We start from the raw sequence: 18,771 nt of genomic DNA, 5'->3' as shown, positions 1-18,771 counted from the left end.
GGCGGATGGTGAATCTTGGGAGGGGTATGTTGATATTCGAGTGCAGGTCAATATAAAAAGGAGGAGGTGTTGGTTGTTTTGAAAAACATTTAAGGTAGATAAGTCCCCTGGACCGGATGGGATCTATCCCAGAATGCTGGTGGAGACAGGTGAGGAACTTGCTGGGGCCTTGTATGAAATCTCTCTCTCCTCCTTAGTCACGAGAGATCCCAGAGAACTGGAGAATAGCCAAAGTTGTTCCTTTGTTTAAGAAATGCAACAGGGATAATCTGGGAAATTTACAGGTCAGTGAGCCTTACCTCATTGGTAGAGAAATAATTGGAGGAGATTCTTAGGAATAGGGCCTTTGCAGGATTTCGTCTGACTTCCTGCCTCTGTCATTGGTACCAATATGGACCACAACCTCTGACTGCCCACCCTCCTCTTCAGAATATTCTGTACCCACTCAGACATGTCCTTGACTCTGGCACTAGAGGCCATGCACCATGTTAAAGTCATCCATGCAGCCACAGAAAGGTCTATCTGTGTCCCTGACTATAAAGTTTCCTATCGTTATTGCTCACCTACACTTTGACCCTCCCTGCTGTATAACAGCACCAGTTGTGGTGCCACTAATCTTGTCGCTGCAGTTGCTTTCACCTGAGGGGCCATCCTCCCAACAGTATCCACATGGTATACCTGTCTGAGAGGGACTCCTGCACTGCCTGTCCATATTTCCTAGTGGTCACTGAACTCTGCCATTTCAAATCTTTTTGACTAAATTGACCTTATCAAATGCAGAGCTGAAAATGTGTTGCTGGAAAAGCACAGCAGGTCAGGCAGCATCCAAAGAGCAGGAGAATCGACGTTTCGGGCATGAGCCCTTCTTCAGGAATGAGGGAAGTGTGTCCAGCAGGCTAAGATAAAAGGTAGGGAGGAGGGACCTGGGGGAGGGGCGATGGAGATGTGATGGGTGGAAGGAGGTCAAGGTGAGGGTGATAGGCCGGAGTGGGGGTGGGGGCGGAGAGGTCAGGAAGAAGATTGCAGGTTAGGAGGGCGGTGCTGAGTTCGAGGGATTTGACTGAGACAAGGTGGGGGGAGGGGAGATGAGGAAACTGGAGAAATCTAGGTTCATCCCTTGTGGTTGGAGGGTTCCCAGGCGGAAGATGAGGCGCTCTTCCTCCCAATAATGCAGGAACCGATTACACACGTTATCCACTCATCACCAAACTCAAGCCTTTCATTCCCACACTCTCTTCCCAGCAAATCAGACTACAACAAGTCAGTATTCATTCAGGCTGCAAATCTGGTTCCTGAGCAGTCAAGCCTAGGTCACTTTTTTGGTCATAATGTCAACTCCAGAACTCCGCTAATAGATTCGAGAACAGCTTGTTCCCTGCTGTTATCAGAATTCTGAATGGACCTATCATATTAGAGTTGATCTTTCTCTGCACCTTCCCTGTAGCTGTAACACTATATTTTGCATTCTCTTCTATTACCCTGATGTACTTATGTAAGATATGTCTTGTTTGGTGAAAACACAAAACAATACTTTTCCCTGTGTGTTGGTCTATGTGACAATAATAAATCAAATCAAATCATTCACTCTGACTGAGCCCGTTTCTCAGGTATTTATCCTCCTGTTGGTATTTATCCTCCTGTTTGACCTCTTATGCTCTGTTGCTGCCTCTGTTCCTACTTGCACTGGCCTTTTGCTTCACAAGCCTATGTATTCTCTGTCCAGAACTACCCCTCACCTTGCTCCATCTAGTTTAAAGCCTTCTCCGCAGCCTAGTTATTCAATTTGTTCAAACATTGATCCCAGCAAGTCTTCAGGTGAAGCATGTCTACTGGAATATTTCTTTTTTTACTCAGTACTAGTGCCAAGCAACTGAACCTCATGCCTCCCAGATCAGTCTTTGATACAACCATTTATGTTTATGGAGGCCACTTTGCCCTTGACTCCAATAGCAATCCTGAGATTAGTACTTTTGAGTTGTGCTTTTTAAATTAGATCCTAATTCTTGAACATCTCTCAGCAGAACGTCCTTTTGAGTTCAATTAATGTTGTTGACAACTGAATCCTTTCACTTCCACTCTAAGTTCCTCTGCATCCCAGATGTGATGTCTTTAACCCTGACTTGGACAGGCAACAGAGACTTCAGGGATACCTGCTCCTGACTCCAGAGAACTTTAACTAACCCCAGTTTCACACTGTCCCCTGCTGACTGCATCCTCCACTTCAATGGCTCCCTGTACTACAGTGCCACAGTCATTGTGTTCATCCTTCCTGCACCCTGCTTTCATCCCAATGTCTTTCCAGAGTCTAGGGACTGTTGGCAATTGCTGGGATTGAGGCTCTTGAAAGCTTGGATCTTGATACTTGCCTCACTTGCAGTCTCACACTTCTGTCCCTGATCACAGACTAAATCTGAATGACCTGAAATGGAGAGTTTGACTGCCTCTTGAAGCAAATTGCCTGGGTAACTTCCCCCCACCCCTTGATGTGGTGGAATGTTTACCTTTCAAACTATATCTCCAGAACTCGGGTCTGAAGTTGCTTGGGCTTAAACACTTGCTGCATCATTGTTCACTGTGGATCACCTCTGTGTCCAGAAGCTTCAACTTGCTGCAGCAGCAACACATCACCTATGTAATTAATCACTGATATATCTCTGTTCTTTATATGTCATTGTAATTTTCTTTTACGCTAGCATCAATCTTATACCTAATAGACTATTTCTAAAGAAAAGAAAGTAAAAGGGCAGGAACCTAAATGCAAACTGAAACCTTACTTTTACATCAAGTCTAGGAATACTCACTGATCCTACACACTCTCCCCTGCTACTTAACTCCTTGAGATGCTTAACCTCAGAATTCTATTGCAAGTTGTGCTATGTAGCACTAAGCTGTGCATTTTTACATGCTGTCAACAAACAAGGATCTATCTGAGTCACTTAATGAGGATTCAGTTTCAGTTGATTCAATTAATCTACACTGCAAGCCTTGAAAGGAAAAGCCAGTTTCAGGCTAATATCCCCATAATTTAAACTGTAGATTTCAGCCAACTGCAACCTAAATTAGATTTGCACAAATTAAAGATTTAGACTTTCTTCATCACAAAATGCAAACAGTCAATTGTAACTTGGGCTGAATTTAACAAGCAATATTCCCAGTGAAGTGACATAATGAGGAGCGAAGGGTATGCAGGTCTAGGGAGGGCTTTCTGCTGTTTAGGGCAGAGAGTGCCAAGGGCCATTGGAAATTCAAATTAAACAATAGAACCTGAATTGGAGATTTGAATTGCAATCAGAATTGGGATGCAGAAAGCTCACTGTTGTAGGACTGGACAATGCTACTATGGTGTGAAGGAGGTGAGATTCGTGCATGTATTTCATAAACAAGGATGAGAATTACAAATCTGAGTGTTGATTAATCAGCAGGCAGTGCAGATCACAGCGGTGATAACTGAGTTGGACTTGTTGGAAGTTAATTTCTTGGCACAGGGTTTGGATAACTATGGAGGATGGAAAGTGGGAAAATAAGCAGGAGAGCTTCGGAAAAGTTTCAGGTTAGCAAAACCTTGATTGAGGATTCAGGAGCAGATCCTAATTGCAATGGATTCTGTAAAATTTTGCAGTTGCTAAAAAATGTTATAAATCATTTCAACTTTTTACAGTTTTGTGCACACCTTTTGGTCTCCTTACTTGAGAAACGATGTACTAACACTGGAGCAGGTACAGAGGAGGTTCACTAGATTGTTTCTGGAGTTGAGAGGGTTGCTTTATGAGGAAAGATTGAGTAGACTGGGACTATACTCATTGGTATTTAGAAGAACGAAGGGGCATCTTATAGAAATGCATAAAATAATGAAGGGAATAGATAGGATAGAAACAGGAAGGTTATTTCCACTGGCAGGTGAAACTAGAATGAGGGGCATAGCCTCAAAATAAGGGAAAGCAGCTTTAGGACTGAGTTGAGGAGGAACTTCACCCAAAAGTTTATGAATCTGTGGAATTCCATGCCCAGTGAAGCAGTTGAGGCCACCTCATTGAATGTTTTTAAGGCAAAGACAGATAGATTTTTGAACAGTAACTGAATTAAGGATTGTAGGGTGACTGCGTGGATAAGTGGGGCTGAGTCCACAAAAAGATCAACCATGATCTTATTGCACAGTGGAACAGGCTTGATGGGCCAAATGGCCTACCCGTGCTCCTATTTCTTATTTCTTTAAGTTTACTCATGGTAGTACTCTCTTATCATGATTTATATTTAAATCCGTGTCATCCACAAATATACTATAATATGATGTTACAACACTCTGTGAATGAACTAATTCCACTAATATTGGTTTATTAATGAGTTTATTGAATAATAACAGACAGTAGTCTGACTGATTGCCCAATATCTCCATAAAGCGCTGACTGCAGTTGATGTACCACCTCTTAAAAGGTAAAATCACCATAGTTCTACCAGACAATAATGCTACTCTCTGATTAGAGTGAGATAACAAATGGTGGTTTAACCTGAGGGCTGCCACATCTCAGGTGAGAGGAGAGGTTGAGAAGGAAAGTCCTTGATGGTAAAGTTGAGCTCATACTGTTGACATCACTCTGCATTAGGAACTAGTCATCGAAGCTACCTCACCTCCCATGGGAGGGACTCGTAAAGTGCTTCAGTCACAAAGTAAATCTTTGAGAAATAACTTGCTTCCAACACACCCTGACATTGCTGGAATTGGATGACCAGAGATGAGTGGCTCTGGTATTGACCATTGAGTCATCAATTGATAGAGGATGCAGTCTGTGGTCCTGTACTGTTGGCAAGTCAGCATTGACCGGTTGAGTAGTGTATTTGAGAGTTCTGCTATTGTGGACATAATAATATTTTCACTCCTTTCATTCCTTTTCAGCTCAGTGCACTTCCAACCTGATGAAATGCTCACTGATGGGATGGAATTTGACATTTGGCGCAGTATGGGGGCGATTCCAGCTCTGGGGCATGCAGATTCTGCACAAAGTGCATTAGAATTGGCTGATCTGATCATGAATGGCCCAGATTTTTCTGTTAAAGTAATGGTGAGGCTTATGGTGTTTGACATTATTTACATCTACGTGGTTCGGCACCTTCCCACGAGGGACAGGTGCACAGTTAAACACCAATATGTGAAAGCAACTGTCTGAGAATCATTGTTATACAGCTTCCTTTGTGAAGCCAAAATTCCCCTGTCTAGTTCACTGTGGGAGCGCATTGGGCAGTGTGTGGTTACTAGATATTTAGGTTTAAATTAACTGAAACTTAATCCCTGTAGTTAGTCCTTGCAATATATTGTTACAGAAATTGCTGTCAGTTAATTGACCTGTGTTTCCAGTTTGGTAGACACATACTTGTGTGCTTGGGTATTTTTAAAAACACATTCAGTGGCAGGTTGTTGAACATGTGAGCTGGACAGGGGGTATCTGTAATTAACCTGCTGCAGATAGCTATGACTTTACATTTCTACTTAATGGAGCATTATGAAGAAATGACAATTGTGAATGTGCCTCAAACAATGTATCTGACAACAGGAAATAACCATTAAAAGTTATATTCCCTTAAAACAGCTATTGTTGGAAATTTTCAAGATTGTGAATTTGAAATTGAATGTTTTTACTTCACCTTTCTTCCAGTTTGCATTTTCTTAATTCAAATTTTCTTTCCTCTCTCTCCTCTTTCCTGATCTAGCACTGAATTTACCCACTTTAATTTGTACTCCTTTTCAGTTCTCATACTGTCTCCTTTCTCTATTCTTTCTACTTGGTTTGTTGAGGAGATGCACAGATCTTTGACCTGATCATTACAGATACCCGCTGTCGCTCACTGTCCTGCTACCAGCTTACACATTCAACAAGCTGCTGCAGAATATGTTTTTAAAAGTCCAAAGCAGGAGAAAGTGAGGTCTGCAGATGCTGGAAATCAGAGCTGAAAATGTGTTGCTGGAAAAGTGCAGCAGGTCAGGCAGCATCCAAAGAGCAGGAGAATCGATGTTTCGGGCATGAGCCCTTCTTCAGGAATCAGCCCTCATTCCTGAAGAAGGGCTCATGCCCGAAACGTCGATTCTCCTGCTCTTTGGATGCTGCCTGACCTGCTGCACTTTTCCAGCAACACATTTTCAGCTCCAAAAATTCAAAGCATACAAGTTCATGTCTAACAAACTGGAAGGACAGTTCAATTTGACTAACAGCAAATAAGGACAATAATTTCATATTATATCTTTACAAAGTAAATTCAGTTTCCCACACCTTCAGCAAATCTCGTTCTGCTACTCCAGACTGGCAATAAAGATCTGGGGGAAACATTTCCTGTGGGGATATTTTTGGACAGTTGAATCTGAAATTCTGTTGAAGTGGCTCATTTTTCTGAAGTTCAATTACACTCGAGCTACCTGCCAGACCCATTAACAAAACCCAAAAATAACAACAGGAGCAGGCGGAGGCCAATCAGCCCCTTGGGTTTTCTCCAATAAGCAACAAGATCATAGCTGACCTGCTCCAGGCTTCCACTCTTCTTTCACGAAGAGCTCTTCATACTCTTTGACTCCTTGATATTTTGAAAATCTATCTTCCTCCTTTTCAAATACCTTCATTGATCTAGTCTCCACAACTCCCTAGGGTAGAGAATTCCAGACATTTGCTCACCTCTGGGAGAAAAACATCCCCTTGTACCTTAGTTGTACATGAGCGCCCAGTTATCTTAACAACTGTCTCCTCTCATTCAAGATTCCTCCATTACTGTAAACATTTTTGCAATGCCTAGCTTGTCAAACTCCTCAGAACCTTGAATGTTCAAGAAGATCAGTCCTATCTAAACTCTGCTGAATAAAGGTCTAACCTATTTAGATGTTCTTGATAAATCAATCCTTCCTTCCCAGGGCTCAGCTTTGTGAACCTCTTCTGAAATACTTCCAATGCCAATAATCCCTTCTGAAATATGGGAACCAAAACTGTCCACAGTACTGCAGCTCCAGCCTCATCTGCAATCCCGACAGTTGCAACAGGCCTTCCCTATTTTTAATCTCCAATACACGAGCGATTAAAGCCAAATTTCTGTTTGAACATAGACCAGACGTATGAGCAGAAGTAAGACATTCAGCCCATCAGGACTCCAGGTCAAGGGCTGTCAGGCATAGTGTAATTTTTAATATAACACCCTTCTGTTTGAGTTTCCTCAAGTTCTTATTCAAGCTGGTTTTGCCCGGTTGCCTGTGTGCTGCATTTGGAAGACTGAGAGAGAAATGCTCCCAAGATTCCTGAGCAAATTTTCCTTGTTCAGACAATCCTACAAAAAAAACCCCCAGAAGCTGTTTGTCTAATCCTTGCTGCATTTTGAGACCTCTTACTGCGTGTAAATGGCTGTTGCGTTTGCTCCTGTAAATTGCTGCACTTCAAAGCAATTAGTATTAGTTGCAGCAGTTTGAGGCTTTTCTGAGAGGTGTGATAATAAACCGTAGATCAGAAAGTCGCTTTTTATTCCAACCCTGCCTTTCTGTTGCGTTCGTGCATAAGTGATCTTTTTCCAGGTGTGATCACTTTTGGCAATGCTTTTTTATTTTTGATTCATTCTTGCAGTTTGGACATTACTCATTACCCAATATTCAGAAGCTGATGGTGAGGGGAGACCTTTTGCAAGCATTGGAGTCTGTGTAGTGTTGGATCACCCACAGTGCACTTTTTGGTCAATTAATGTTGTTCCGCTTGACAATGGTGACATTTTACCCTTTGCCTCTGTTATTTTGAAGAGTTTGTTACATTTCTGCTTTAATTGTCCATGAAAGCCACATTGAAAATGAAGCCTGGTTGTTAATAAGCAACAATTCACCTCTCTGGGAGTAATTTAAACTGTTAATTGTGACAGTCTTAGAGTAATGATACATGGAAACATATTCCTTGGTCCTACCAGTCCTGAGATGATAAGAACACCAAGTTTAAAACTTTATTTCTTTTCTTTCCCTTTCTGTCTCTAATTTGTCTTGCTCTCTTAGTCTATCCTTTAGCCCATTACTAATTAACAACCTGTTTATCACCTCCTTAAATTTACTCAATGGACCAACCTCCACTGCACTCCAGGGTAGCAAACCCAACAGATTTGCGATCCTTTCCTCATTTCCATTTTAAATCTGCCACTCCTTCACCTAAAATTATTAACTGTCATTCCAGATTGCTCCACAAGGGAGGAATATCTGCTTTACATCTACCTTGTCAATCCCCTTCAGCATCCTACATAGTTCAATTAGATTTTCTCTCATCTTTCTAAACTCAAGTATAGACCTGAACTACTCAATGTCTCATAAGACATGCCTTTCACTGAAATGAATCTAGTCAACCTTCTCTGACCTGTCTCCACTGCATTTATACCTGTCCAAAACTGTACACAGTACTCTGGAGGTTGTCTCACCAATGCCTTGTATGATTGCAACAACACTTCCCTGCCTTTATACTCTGTTCCTTTAACAATAAATGCCACATTCTATTTGCCCTTCTAATTACCTGCTGTCCCTGCATGTGCTTTTTGGGACTCGTGGATGCTGCCTGACCTGCTGCGCTTTTCCAGCAACACATTTTCAGCTCCAAAAACCCAAAGCCTATAAGTACATGTCTAACAAACTGAAAGGACAGTTCAATTTGACTAACAGCAAATAAGGACAGATGCTGTCCCTGCATGTGCTTTTTGGGACTCGTGCACTAGCACACCCAGATCCCTCTGCATATTGAAATTGCTCTCAATTTGGATAGTAAGTTGCCTTTTTATTCTGACCAAAATGTTTAACCTCACACTTACCCACGTTAAACCCGATCTGCCAAATTTTGGTCCATTCTCCTAACGTCTTCAGGGGATAAGTTGTTATTTCTTCACTGCAGCTTACTTTCCCACCTTTTTTAGTGTCAACTGCAAATTTGACTGTACTATATTGGAGATGTGGTTCAGTGGCTAGCAGTGCCAGGGACCTGGATTCAATTCCAGCTCAGGTGACTGTCTCTGTGGAGTTTGTACATTCTCCCTTGTCTCGATGAGTTTCCTCCCACAATCCAAGTTGTGCAGGTTAGATGGTTTGGCTCGGCTAAATTGCTCAAAGTTCTCAGATGTGTATGTTAGGTGCATTAGTCAGGGGTAAATATAGGGTCTGGGCAGGTTACTCTTCGGAGGGTCGGTGTGAGCTTGTTGGGCCGAAGGACCTGTTTCCACACTGTAGAGATAGTCTAAATTTTTTTTTTGTCCCTTTCTGTGCTTGATTTGACACTCATCAACCTTCATTTTGTTCCCTTGCTGCGATTGCAATTATTAAATCGGTTATGGAAACATACATCATTGGCCACTTTGTTCATTGAAGTCTTAGGTATTTCATTGACTTCACTCCAGTGTTACTACTTTATATTGCCAACATGTTAACCATACAAGAAGGTTTTGAACTGACATATGAAGGAACAAGTCTAAATAATGACGTATGTGGCAACATGTTCCTTGTCTTGTACGTTCTCTCCCAGTCACCTCCAAACCTTAAAACAATGTCCTTGTCATTCACAGGGAATGGTACCAGATCAATTCAGAACAGGCCACGATGCATCCGACCAGTGCAAGCAATGTCACAGAGACTGTGGAGAGAAACAATTGGAACATTTCCAGAGAGTGGCACTTGATGAGCATTGATCAGTCCAGAAACAAGGTCTACCCATCCATGGCTGAGAGTACCAAGCTTCTCAGTGTTCAGATCACCCTTATAATGGCTTATGCATTGATCATCCTCCTGGGCCTGGTGGGAAACTCCCTGGTCATTTATATGATCGTAAAGTACAAAACCATGCGAACTGTCACCAACTTCTTCATTGCCAACCTGGCCTTGGCTGACCTTATGGTGGACACACTCTGCTTGCCATTCACCTTGGTTTATACTCTCCTGGATGAATGGAAACTTGGAGCTGTCCTTTGCCACCTTGTCCCTTACGCTCAGGCTTTAAGTGTCCATGTGTCCACTCTGACTCTAACAGTGATCGCTCTGGACCGCCATCGGTGCATCGTCTTCCATTTGGACAGCCGCATTTCCAAGAAGTTCAGCTTCATAACTATTTCCATGACCTGGTTGGTGTCGGCTATCCTTGCCGGGCCATTGGCCATCTTCAGGGAGTACAAAATCGTCGACTTGCAGCCCATTAACCTGCAGATCGTGGTGTGCTCGGAGAAATGGCCCAGTGGGAACACCCAAGATGGAACCATCTACAGTATCTCAATGTTCATCCTCCAATACGTGCTGCCGTTGGGCATCATCAGTTATGCCTACATTAGAATATGGATCAAGTTAAAGAACCATGTTAGTCCGTGCGCGCGGAGTGACAGCCATTACCGACGGAGAAAAACTACCAAAATGCTTGTGATGGTGGTGGTGGTCTTCGCAGTCTGCTGGCTGCCCTTGCACACCTTCCAGCTGGCCAGCGATCTGGACAAGCGTCTCTTTCAGTTCACAGAATACAAGCTGCTCTACACCATCTTCCATGTGCTGGCCATGTGCTCCACCTTTGCCAATCCCCTGCTGTACGGCTGGATGAACAAGAACTATCGCAACGGCTTCATCTTCTTCTTCCGCTGCAACCACAACGTGGACAACCTCAACAATGTGGAGACGTCAGTCAAGGCCAGGCTGCACCCTTTCAGGGTGGAAGCTCACAATGGTAGCCTTTGCAATTACAGGGCGACAAATGGACATCCACCAACAGAGGTTTAGTGGGGGGCTGGGGGGATGTGGTTTTGGGGGGAGTCGGGTGAATGTGGGATTTCACCTTCTGCGCAGTCAACAGTATTGATAGCAGCTCGTATGGATCCGGCTGTTTCCAGTTCTCCTTCTGGTCAGTGGTCGACATTGTCCAACTAAGCTGCGATTGATTGATGAAGCAACGCTACGTAAAATAACCCGCACTGTCACTGACTTACTTTTTGATTAATGCATGAGCATCTTTGGCCAGGTTAAACTTCATTACCCAACCCCAGGAAGTAGTGAGCAGACTGGCGCAGCATGAGGTGTTTTTGTTTTCTTTCTTCCCTTCTTTCTCCCACACTACCGCCTAATTTTTCCCCAGCGCCCATGTCGCATGTGTGTGCAGGTGTGAGCACAGTGAAGAACTACAAGTGTGTAAATCTTTATTGATATTCCACCACCAGGGAAGAAAGGAAACACCCGAGTGGCCAGTGACAAGCAGTGTCCTTCTCAGAGGGCAATGCTGCCTGATCAAACAGAGAAGGGGAGGGCAGGGATTAAACCAAAATAGTATTGGAGGGGGAAATAAAACACTCCACTCCCTGTGGTGTCTCCCTGAACAGCTCAAGGGACTTGGTAGACACCATGTGCTCCTTCTCCAGGGACACACGGGCTCTGACGTACACGCGGAAGAGGGGAAGGCAGTTGGCCCTAATGACCCCCTCCATTGCCCGCTGCCTGGACCTGTCCAGTTTGGCCAGGACCAGGAGCAGACCCACAAGGAGATCTTCTGACCTACCCTCCCCCCTTCGCACAGGGTGCCCAAAGATCTGGAGCGTGGTGCTGAAGTGCAGCAGAAAGCAGAGGACAAGGTCTTTAAGAAAATCAAAAAGGGAGTGCAAACGCCCACACCCCATATATACATGGTCCACGGACTCCACAGCGCCACAGAACAAGCAGTTGGGCTGGGGGTCTATGAACCACCGGAATCTGCAATTGTAGGAGACTGCTGCATGCAAGCAGGAGGGTGTTGGGCCCAAGGCCCAGATGTTGATAGATCAAAACTACCATCTGCTGTTTGAGATCTCCTTTTCTGCAGCATTGTGGCTCAGTGGTTGGCACTGCTGCATCACTGCGCCAGGGACCCAGGTTCGATTCCAGCCTTGGGTGACTGTCTGTGTGGAGTTTGCACATTCTCCCCGTGTCTGAGTGGGTTTCCTCCGGGTGCTCTGGTTTCCTCCCACAATCCAAAGATGTGCAGGTCAGGTGGATTGACTTTGCTAAATTACCCATAGTGTCCAGGGAATTGAAGGTTAGGTGGGTTATCCAAGGTTAATGCAGAGTTATGGGAAGAAGTGGGGTGCACTTCAGAGGGTCAGTGCAGACTTGATGGGTCGAATGGCCTCTTCCTGCACTATAGGGCAGTGACTGGCTGACCTACAGACAACTTATCCTTCAAAACCGTACAGATTGTAGGCCTCTGTCTGCACTATAGGGCATCTATCATCCTTCTTGAGTTGCCACAGTCTCTGTGTTATTGCCACATCCACAGTGTTATTAGAGCTGGCGTTCCAGGATTTTGCTGAGGCGATTGTCATGTTTTACATTATATTATTGAAGTTTGAGAATTGAACTATGCTCTTCCACTTCGGTTCCTGTATTACCTTGAGGATTCTCTCTTCTCTTACCAATTCTGTCTAACATCTCACACATTTCCCCATCCTGCCAATCCCTCTTGGCATTTTGTACATCCCTACTAAATCTCAGCACAATCGCCTTTCACCTAAACTTCCTCATCCCTGGAACCATTCTGATAAGCTTCCTCTCCAGCATCTCAAAGACCCTTGCATCCTTCCCAAAGTGTTGTGATATGACTAACCATGTGTGGTTTGTTTTGTAGGCTGCCCCTTGCTGCACTTGGTCCCTGAAGGATTTGCCTGATCGCATTCTGCAACCTCAAAGAAAGATGTAAACATTGTTTATGAGCATCCGAGGAGCAGGAGAGTCAACCTTTCAGGCAGAATTCCTTCATCGGGGCTTCTGTCCGAAACGTTGATTCTCCTGCTCCTTGGATGCACCCTGACCTGCTGCGCTTTTTCAGCACCACACTCTCCGACTCTGCTCTCCAGCATTTGCAGTCCTCCTTTTCTCCTGGTAAACATTGTTTATGTCTCCCTGAACTTACCAAGTATTTCCAAGACTCCAGGTTTTCACATCTTTCCTCTATCTTTTATCATAGAAGAGGGACAGGCCATCACAGGGATAAGCTCCAATGGATGAGATGATGGGTGGAACTTTGTGGCGGTGATGGGTGGTATTGCCCGTTAGTTGGAAAGTTGTCAAGTGATTTGTGTTATTGCCATCGGAGATGGTTCACTGAACTGGATGGTTGACATGGTGCGGTGGGTCATTTAGGACCCAGGAGCAGAGTCTCCACCTGCTGAGAGCTGCTGGCCCATCAGAGAATGGCAGCTCTTTAGCTGAGTAGCGCCCCCAAGGAGGTGATGGCTGCTACTGGAAATGACAACCTGTTAGAGGGTGAAGCCAAGGGGAATGTGAACCATACCACAGATAGGTAGTGACGGAAAGGGTTTAATGGATTTGCACTAGTGAGGTCAAGAATGTTGGTGGGAGATGGGGGCTTGTTGGAATCAGCAGCAAGGGCAGAGGAGTGTCTCCTGGGGGGGGATTCCATCCTGTTACCTGGTCCCCAATCAGACCCCTGAGTGCTTTAAAGGAGGAATAATTGCTCTCCTTCCACCAGGATTGACCGGCCTACTGTACTCTTCATATGGCAACAGGTCCACTTGCAGTTAAGATGGCAACGTGATACAGCCTTTAAAAGTGACTAATTGTCCACTTAAGGGTCTCAATTGGTAGTAGGGTGAGATGACTGACCATGAGCTCTGCCTGCCTGATTTAATTGGGATGGCATGGATACAAAAGCAGTGTGCTACACCCCATTACTCTCCCTCTCCAATTAAGTTCCTTGGTGTACCCAAGCATGCCTTCAAAGTGGGTGGAAGATTCTAACTGGCGTTTCAGTTGGATTTGTCTCAATTTTGATTTTCCTTCTGTCAAAACCTGTAATATTAAATTGATTGAAGGTATGTGATTGAATCACTACAACGTTTCAGTCATGGTCAGTGGGCCCTGCTGAGCACATCAAATACAGAGCTGTTCACTAAAATATAGTGATTCAATATATTCACTGACGTTTTTTATAGCATCGTTTTGTAAAACACCAAGCTCACCCAATTTTAAGTTCATCTTCAATAACAAACTTCTGTAATGACAAGCTATGATCTTCATAGTTCCTCTTCCTCGGTTACTTGCCAACCAGTGAAAATGTAGCCAGTTCGTGTCAGGGGTCATAGGGGACACTTCCCTTGTGAGCTTTTATTTCACCCCACTCCCCACGCTGTAGCTTAACCCGGCTGGAGCAGCTGTGCTGTTTTCTTGGGTGTGCTCAACAAATCCAGTTCTGGATGACAGACCAATGGTTGAGCAATGGATGCTTTCCAATGTAGAAAGAAGTAATACCACTTCCATCTGAGGTCAGAGATGCTGAGGCCAAAAACCTCAAGCAATGCCAAAGGATGGAGTGAGAAATAGTAGCTGTTTAGACTCGAGGGGTCAAAGCCAGGAGCTGGTCCAAGCACAATTGCCCATTAAGCCCACCCTGAGGATTGCCGATGTTAAGGGTATTTAAATGGGCAATGGCCACATGGATAATAATGGAACGGTGTAGGTTAGAGGGGCATCAGATTAATTTCTCAAGGGTGACACAACATTGAGGGCCGAAAAACCTGTACTGTGCTGTAGTGTTGTATGTTCTATCACTTGCCTGTATGTTTGGACAGAAGGCCACTCCCCAGTATCTGTGCCAAATGTCCAATACCTTGAACTCAAGGTCACTGCCCGGTCACAATACCTGGCCTCTGTTTAACACAATCTCAAAGCTGCTGTTTATTTCTCATCTCAACTCTCTCCTGAGGAAGGGGTGATGAAGCTTCTTTGTGAATGAAGGCGCAAACTGAGTCTTTTGCAAAGCCATTTCATGGGAATTGAGGAGTTAAGCCTAATGCTGAGAGTGTAGAGTCACGTATAGGTCAGACTGATTTAAGGATACAGAAGTTCCTTCCCGCAAGGATATGAGACATTTACAGGAACCCAACGACTTTGCAATCACTTTTACCTGGTGCAGTGAACTCTGAATTTTTAAAAACTGGATTTGAATTGTGAAACTGTTGTGATGCAACATTCAGCTTACATTCTCTGGATTACTAATCAGAAACAGACCCATTGCAGTCTCGTCTGATTCCACGTTCAGCACGTTTCTGTACAGTTCCAGCTGAGATCACTGGTGACCAGATACATCAACCTGTCACTTTTTGAAGCCAGACATTAGATTTAATGTCAGCTGTTCCAGCGCCACCTGCTTTAAAAAAGATAACTGTTTGTCTAATTCTTCAAATTAAGTTATCTCCATGTTTTAAGAATGATGTTACTGTATTGGGAAAGTATTAAACTATTCTGTGCACCATAATTTGCATTTTAATTCTTTTGTGTCACTTTGTTTTCCTAACCCAGTCCAACCAGGAGTGTCCCCATCAGACAGTCCCAGGGCAGGTACAGCATAAGGTTAGATACAGAGTAAGGCTTTCTCTACTCTTTTAAACAGAAGGTAAATGTCCTTCAACATTGTCACCATCAAACACCGCCAGAGCAGGGACAAATATGGGATTGGATACAGAGGATGCTCTTCACTGTGCTCTTTAAACACTACTAGGTCAGGGGTTAAGAGACAGAGTAAAACCTCCTCTACACTGTCCTCATCAAACACTCCCAGAGCAGGTAGAGCATAGAGTTAAATGCAGAGTAGAGCTTATTCTCTTAAACTGGAACTAAAGCTACATCTACATTGTTTCCATCAAACACTCCCAGGACAGGGACAACACGGGGTTATATACAAGTGAAGCTCTCTCTATATTGTCCCCAGTAACAGGCCTGGGGCTGGTACAGCAGGGGTTCTGATACAGATTAAAACTTCCTCCACTCTTTCAATCTGAAAGTAAAGCTCTCTCACCTTGCTCCCATCTAACACTCTCAGGACAGGTACAGCATCAGGTTACATACGGAGTAAAGATCCTTCTAATCTTTTAAAATGAAAGTAAATTTCATTCTTTACTGTCCCCATTCAACACTCCCAGGGAAAGGACAATAAGTGGTTAAAGACTGAATAGATCTCATTGTTGTCATTTCGCTTTGAAGTCTGATTGTTGAGGGTTCAAAATCTTACTCCAGGACTTAAAGACACAAAATCAACGCTGCTATTTCAATGCAGTACCGAAGGTGTGTACAGTGTCCAAGGTGTTATCTTGCAAATGAGGAGTTACAGGTATGCAATTTTCTCTTTGTATCTTTGACCTATCCAACACTCCAAGGGCAGGCAGAGCGCAGATTAGATAGATTGTAATGCTCCACCCTCAAAATCCCATTAAACACTGAGGGCAGATATAAAGCACAGGCATTGACTCTCTTCCCTAGGCACTGCTCCTCACTGGGGCAGGGCTCCATAGACACCATCTCTCAATAAGGGACTAGAAAACTTGGAGTTCCTTTATCAAATCCAGCCACCACTGTGTCTCATTTCAGTGACAGCATGTTTTTTGACAGATATCATATTGAAAGATTGTTGACTTGTTCCCAGTCCAATCCCTTCCTCCATCCGGAAGCAGCTTAATGCCCAAGATAATAAGTACAGCTCACCAACTAAACAGGAGGGGAGACGGTGGAGAAACATATTTTCATTTGAAATTACCAGAAATGCATTTTGGTAAATTAGAAAGCATGGTTCCTGCTGGGTTGATAGATGAGGGAGTATGACCAGCATGAGAAAAAGAGGCAGCTCCTGCATAGACCTGACATATTGGAGACACACTGGGCTGTCACACATCAGTGAGTGCACACAATCCTAATGATAAACAGGAGGGACTGTTTATTCAAGCTGTGCGTCTATAACATCGGCAACAACAACTTTAATTTCTATAGCACTCTTAATACTGTGAAACAGCTCCTTCACTGGAGTGTGATGAAACAATATTTGACGGTGAAGCGTGAGAGGAAATGTCAGTCTTGTTTAAGACAAAGTGAGAAGTCGCATGACACCAGGTTATAGTCGAACGGGTTTATTTGAAATCGAAGAGTGTGGCGCTGGGAAAGCAGAGTTGGTCAGGCAGCATCCGAGTCGCAGGGGAATTGACCTTTCAAGCGTAGCCCCTTCATCAGGAATTGTCTGATGAAGAGCTTATGCATGAAGCATCAATCCTCCTGCTTCTCGGATGCTGCCTGACAGGCTGTGCTTTTCCAGCGCCACACTCCCGGCTCTGATCGCCAACATCTGCAGTCCTCGCTTTCTCCGGGTTTATTTGAAATGACAAGCTTTCGGAGCATTGCCCCTTCCTCACCTGAGAGCAAATTGACATGGTCTAATATCAGGCTGGCTGAAGGTGTGGCCACTAATGAAGGCAAATTAAAATCAAGGATGTGCAAGAGGAGCAGCAGAAAGATGTCGTGTTGGGGATCTCCAGATATTGGGAAGGGTGTGTCCATGGAAGGATTTAAGCAGAAGGATGAGAAACGTAGAAGTAAGGACTGAGATCTATGTAATGGATCACACGTTACAGAAGGAAGATAGGAAATTAGGGTGGATAAACCTATCAGCCATGATGGAATAGCACAGAGCAGACTCGATGGGATGAATAGCCTAATTCTGCTCTTAAATCTTACATCAATGTAAACTCTATTCCAACTCTCACACGCCACAAAAAAATCCATTTGGGAATACTCCTGGAACTCTCATCTCTGTCCAATCTCCTGGACTCATGAACTGGGAAGCTGCTTGGAGAATTACGACTGGAAAAAAAAAGAGACGAACCTGCTTGGCAGAAGTTTTCATGAACTGGTCTGACTGCTTTAACTGGAAAGAAGGTCAGTACCAGAGGACACTGTTTTAAGATAATTAAGAATTAGCCTGGGAAGAGGAGATGTGTTCTATAAGAGTGTTAGTGCCTGAAAGTGTCAACAGGCATCACAAAATAAACCTGGATGTTAGGATGTAAAGGACTTTTCCTGGGAACAGCTAACTAGTGTCCTACTACTCACAGAACCATTGAGGCATACAGCATGGAAACTAACCCTTCGTCAACTTCATCCATGCTGACTAAGTTTCCTAACCTAAACCTGCATTTGGCCTATATCTCTCTAAGCCCCTCTATTCATGCACCTATCCAAATATCTTTTAAATGCTGTAAATGTACCTATATCTACCACCTCCTCTGGCAGGCCATTCCACATGTGAATTACCCTCTCTGTGAAAATATTGCCACTTAGGACTCTTTTTAGTCTTTCTTTTCTCACCTTTTAGTTTGAACTCCCCCCACTTTGGGGAAAAGACTTTTGCTAACTCCATGCCCCTCATGATTTTATAAACCACTAGAAGGTCACTCCTCAACCTCCTACATTCCAGGACAAAAAGTCCAACCTATCCCTAAAACTCAAACTCCCCAGTCGCAGTAATATCCTTGCGAATCTTTACTGAACCCTCTCCTTTTTCATAACATCCTTCCTGTAGCAAGGTGACCAGAACTCCAAAATAGTAATCCAAAAGTAGCCTTACCAATGTCCTGTCCAACCTCATGATAACGTTCTACCTCCTATACCCTATGGTCTGAGCAATGAAGGCAAGTGTGCTCAATGCCTTTTTAACCACCTTGTCTATGTACCTGAACCCTTCAGTCTCTCTGTTCTCCAATACTCTCCAGGACCCGACCATTAACTGTTCTCCCTTGTTCTTTCAAAATGCAACAGCATTTATCTGAATTAAATTCCCTCTGTCACTCCTTGGCTCATTGGCCAAATTGATCAAGATCCCTTTGTAATCTTAGAAAACCTCCTTCACTGTCTACTTACCACCTGTTTTACTGTCATCCATAAACTTACTTACCATACTTCCAAATTGTTTATATAAATGACAACCACACTGTATCCAGCACTGATCCCTGTGG

At 43.9% G+C, this 18,771-nt stretch overlaps 1 protein-coding gene across 1 annotated transcript; it reads left to right on the top strand.

The window, feature by feature from the left end:
* The first annotated feature begins 9,574 nt into the window (after positions 1-9,574).
* On the top strand, positions 9,575-10,732 carry LOC132823093 (neuropeptide Y receptor type 2-like). The gene has a single exon (XM_060836631.1). It carries the CDS (start codon positions 9,575-9,577, stop codon positions 10,730-10,732), a length of 1,158 nt encoding a protein of 385 aa, XP_060692614.1.
* The last annotated feature ends 8,039 nt before the right edge of the window (positions 10,733-18,771 follow it).

This window comes from Hemiscyllium ocellatum, chromosome 16 (assembly GCF_020745735.1).
Source record: "Hemiscyllium ocellatum isolate sHemOce1 chromosome 16, sHemOce1.pat.X.cur, whole genome shotgun sequence".
In the NCBI taxonomy this organism is placed as follows: Eukaryota; Metazoa; Chordata; class Chondrichthyes; order Orectolobiformes; family Hemiscylliidae; genus Hemiscyllium; species Hemiscyllium ocellatum.
This window is presented reverse-complemented; position numbering and strand designations above follow the sequence as displayed.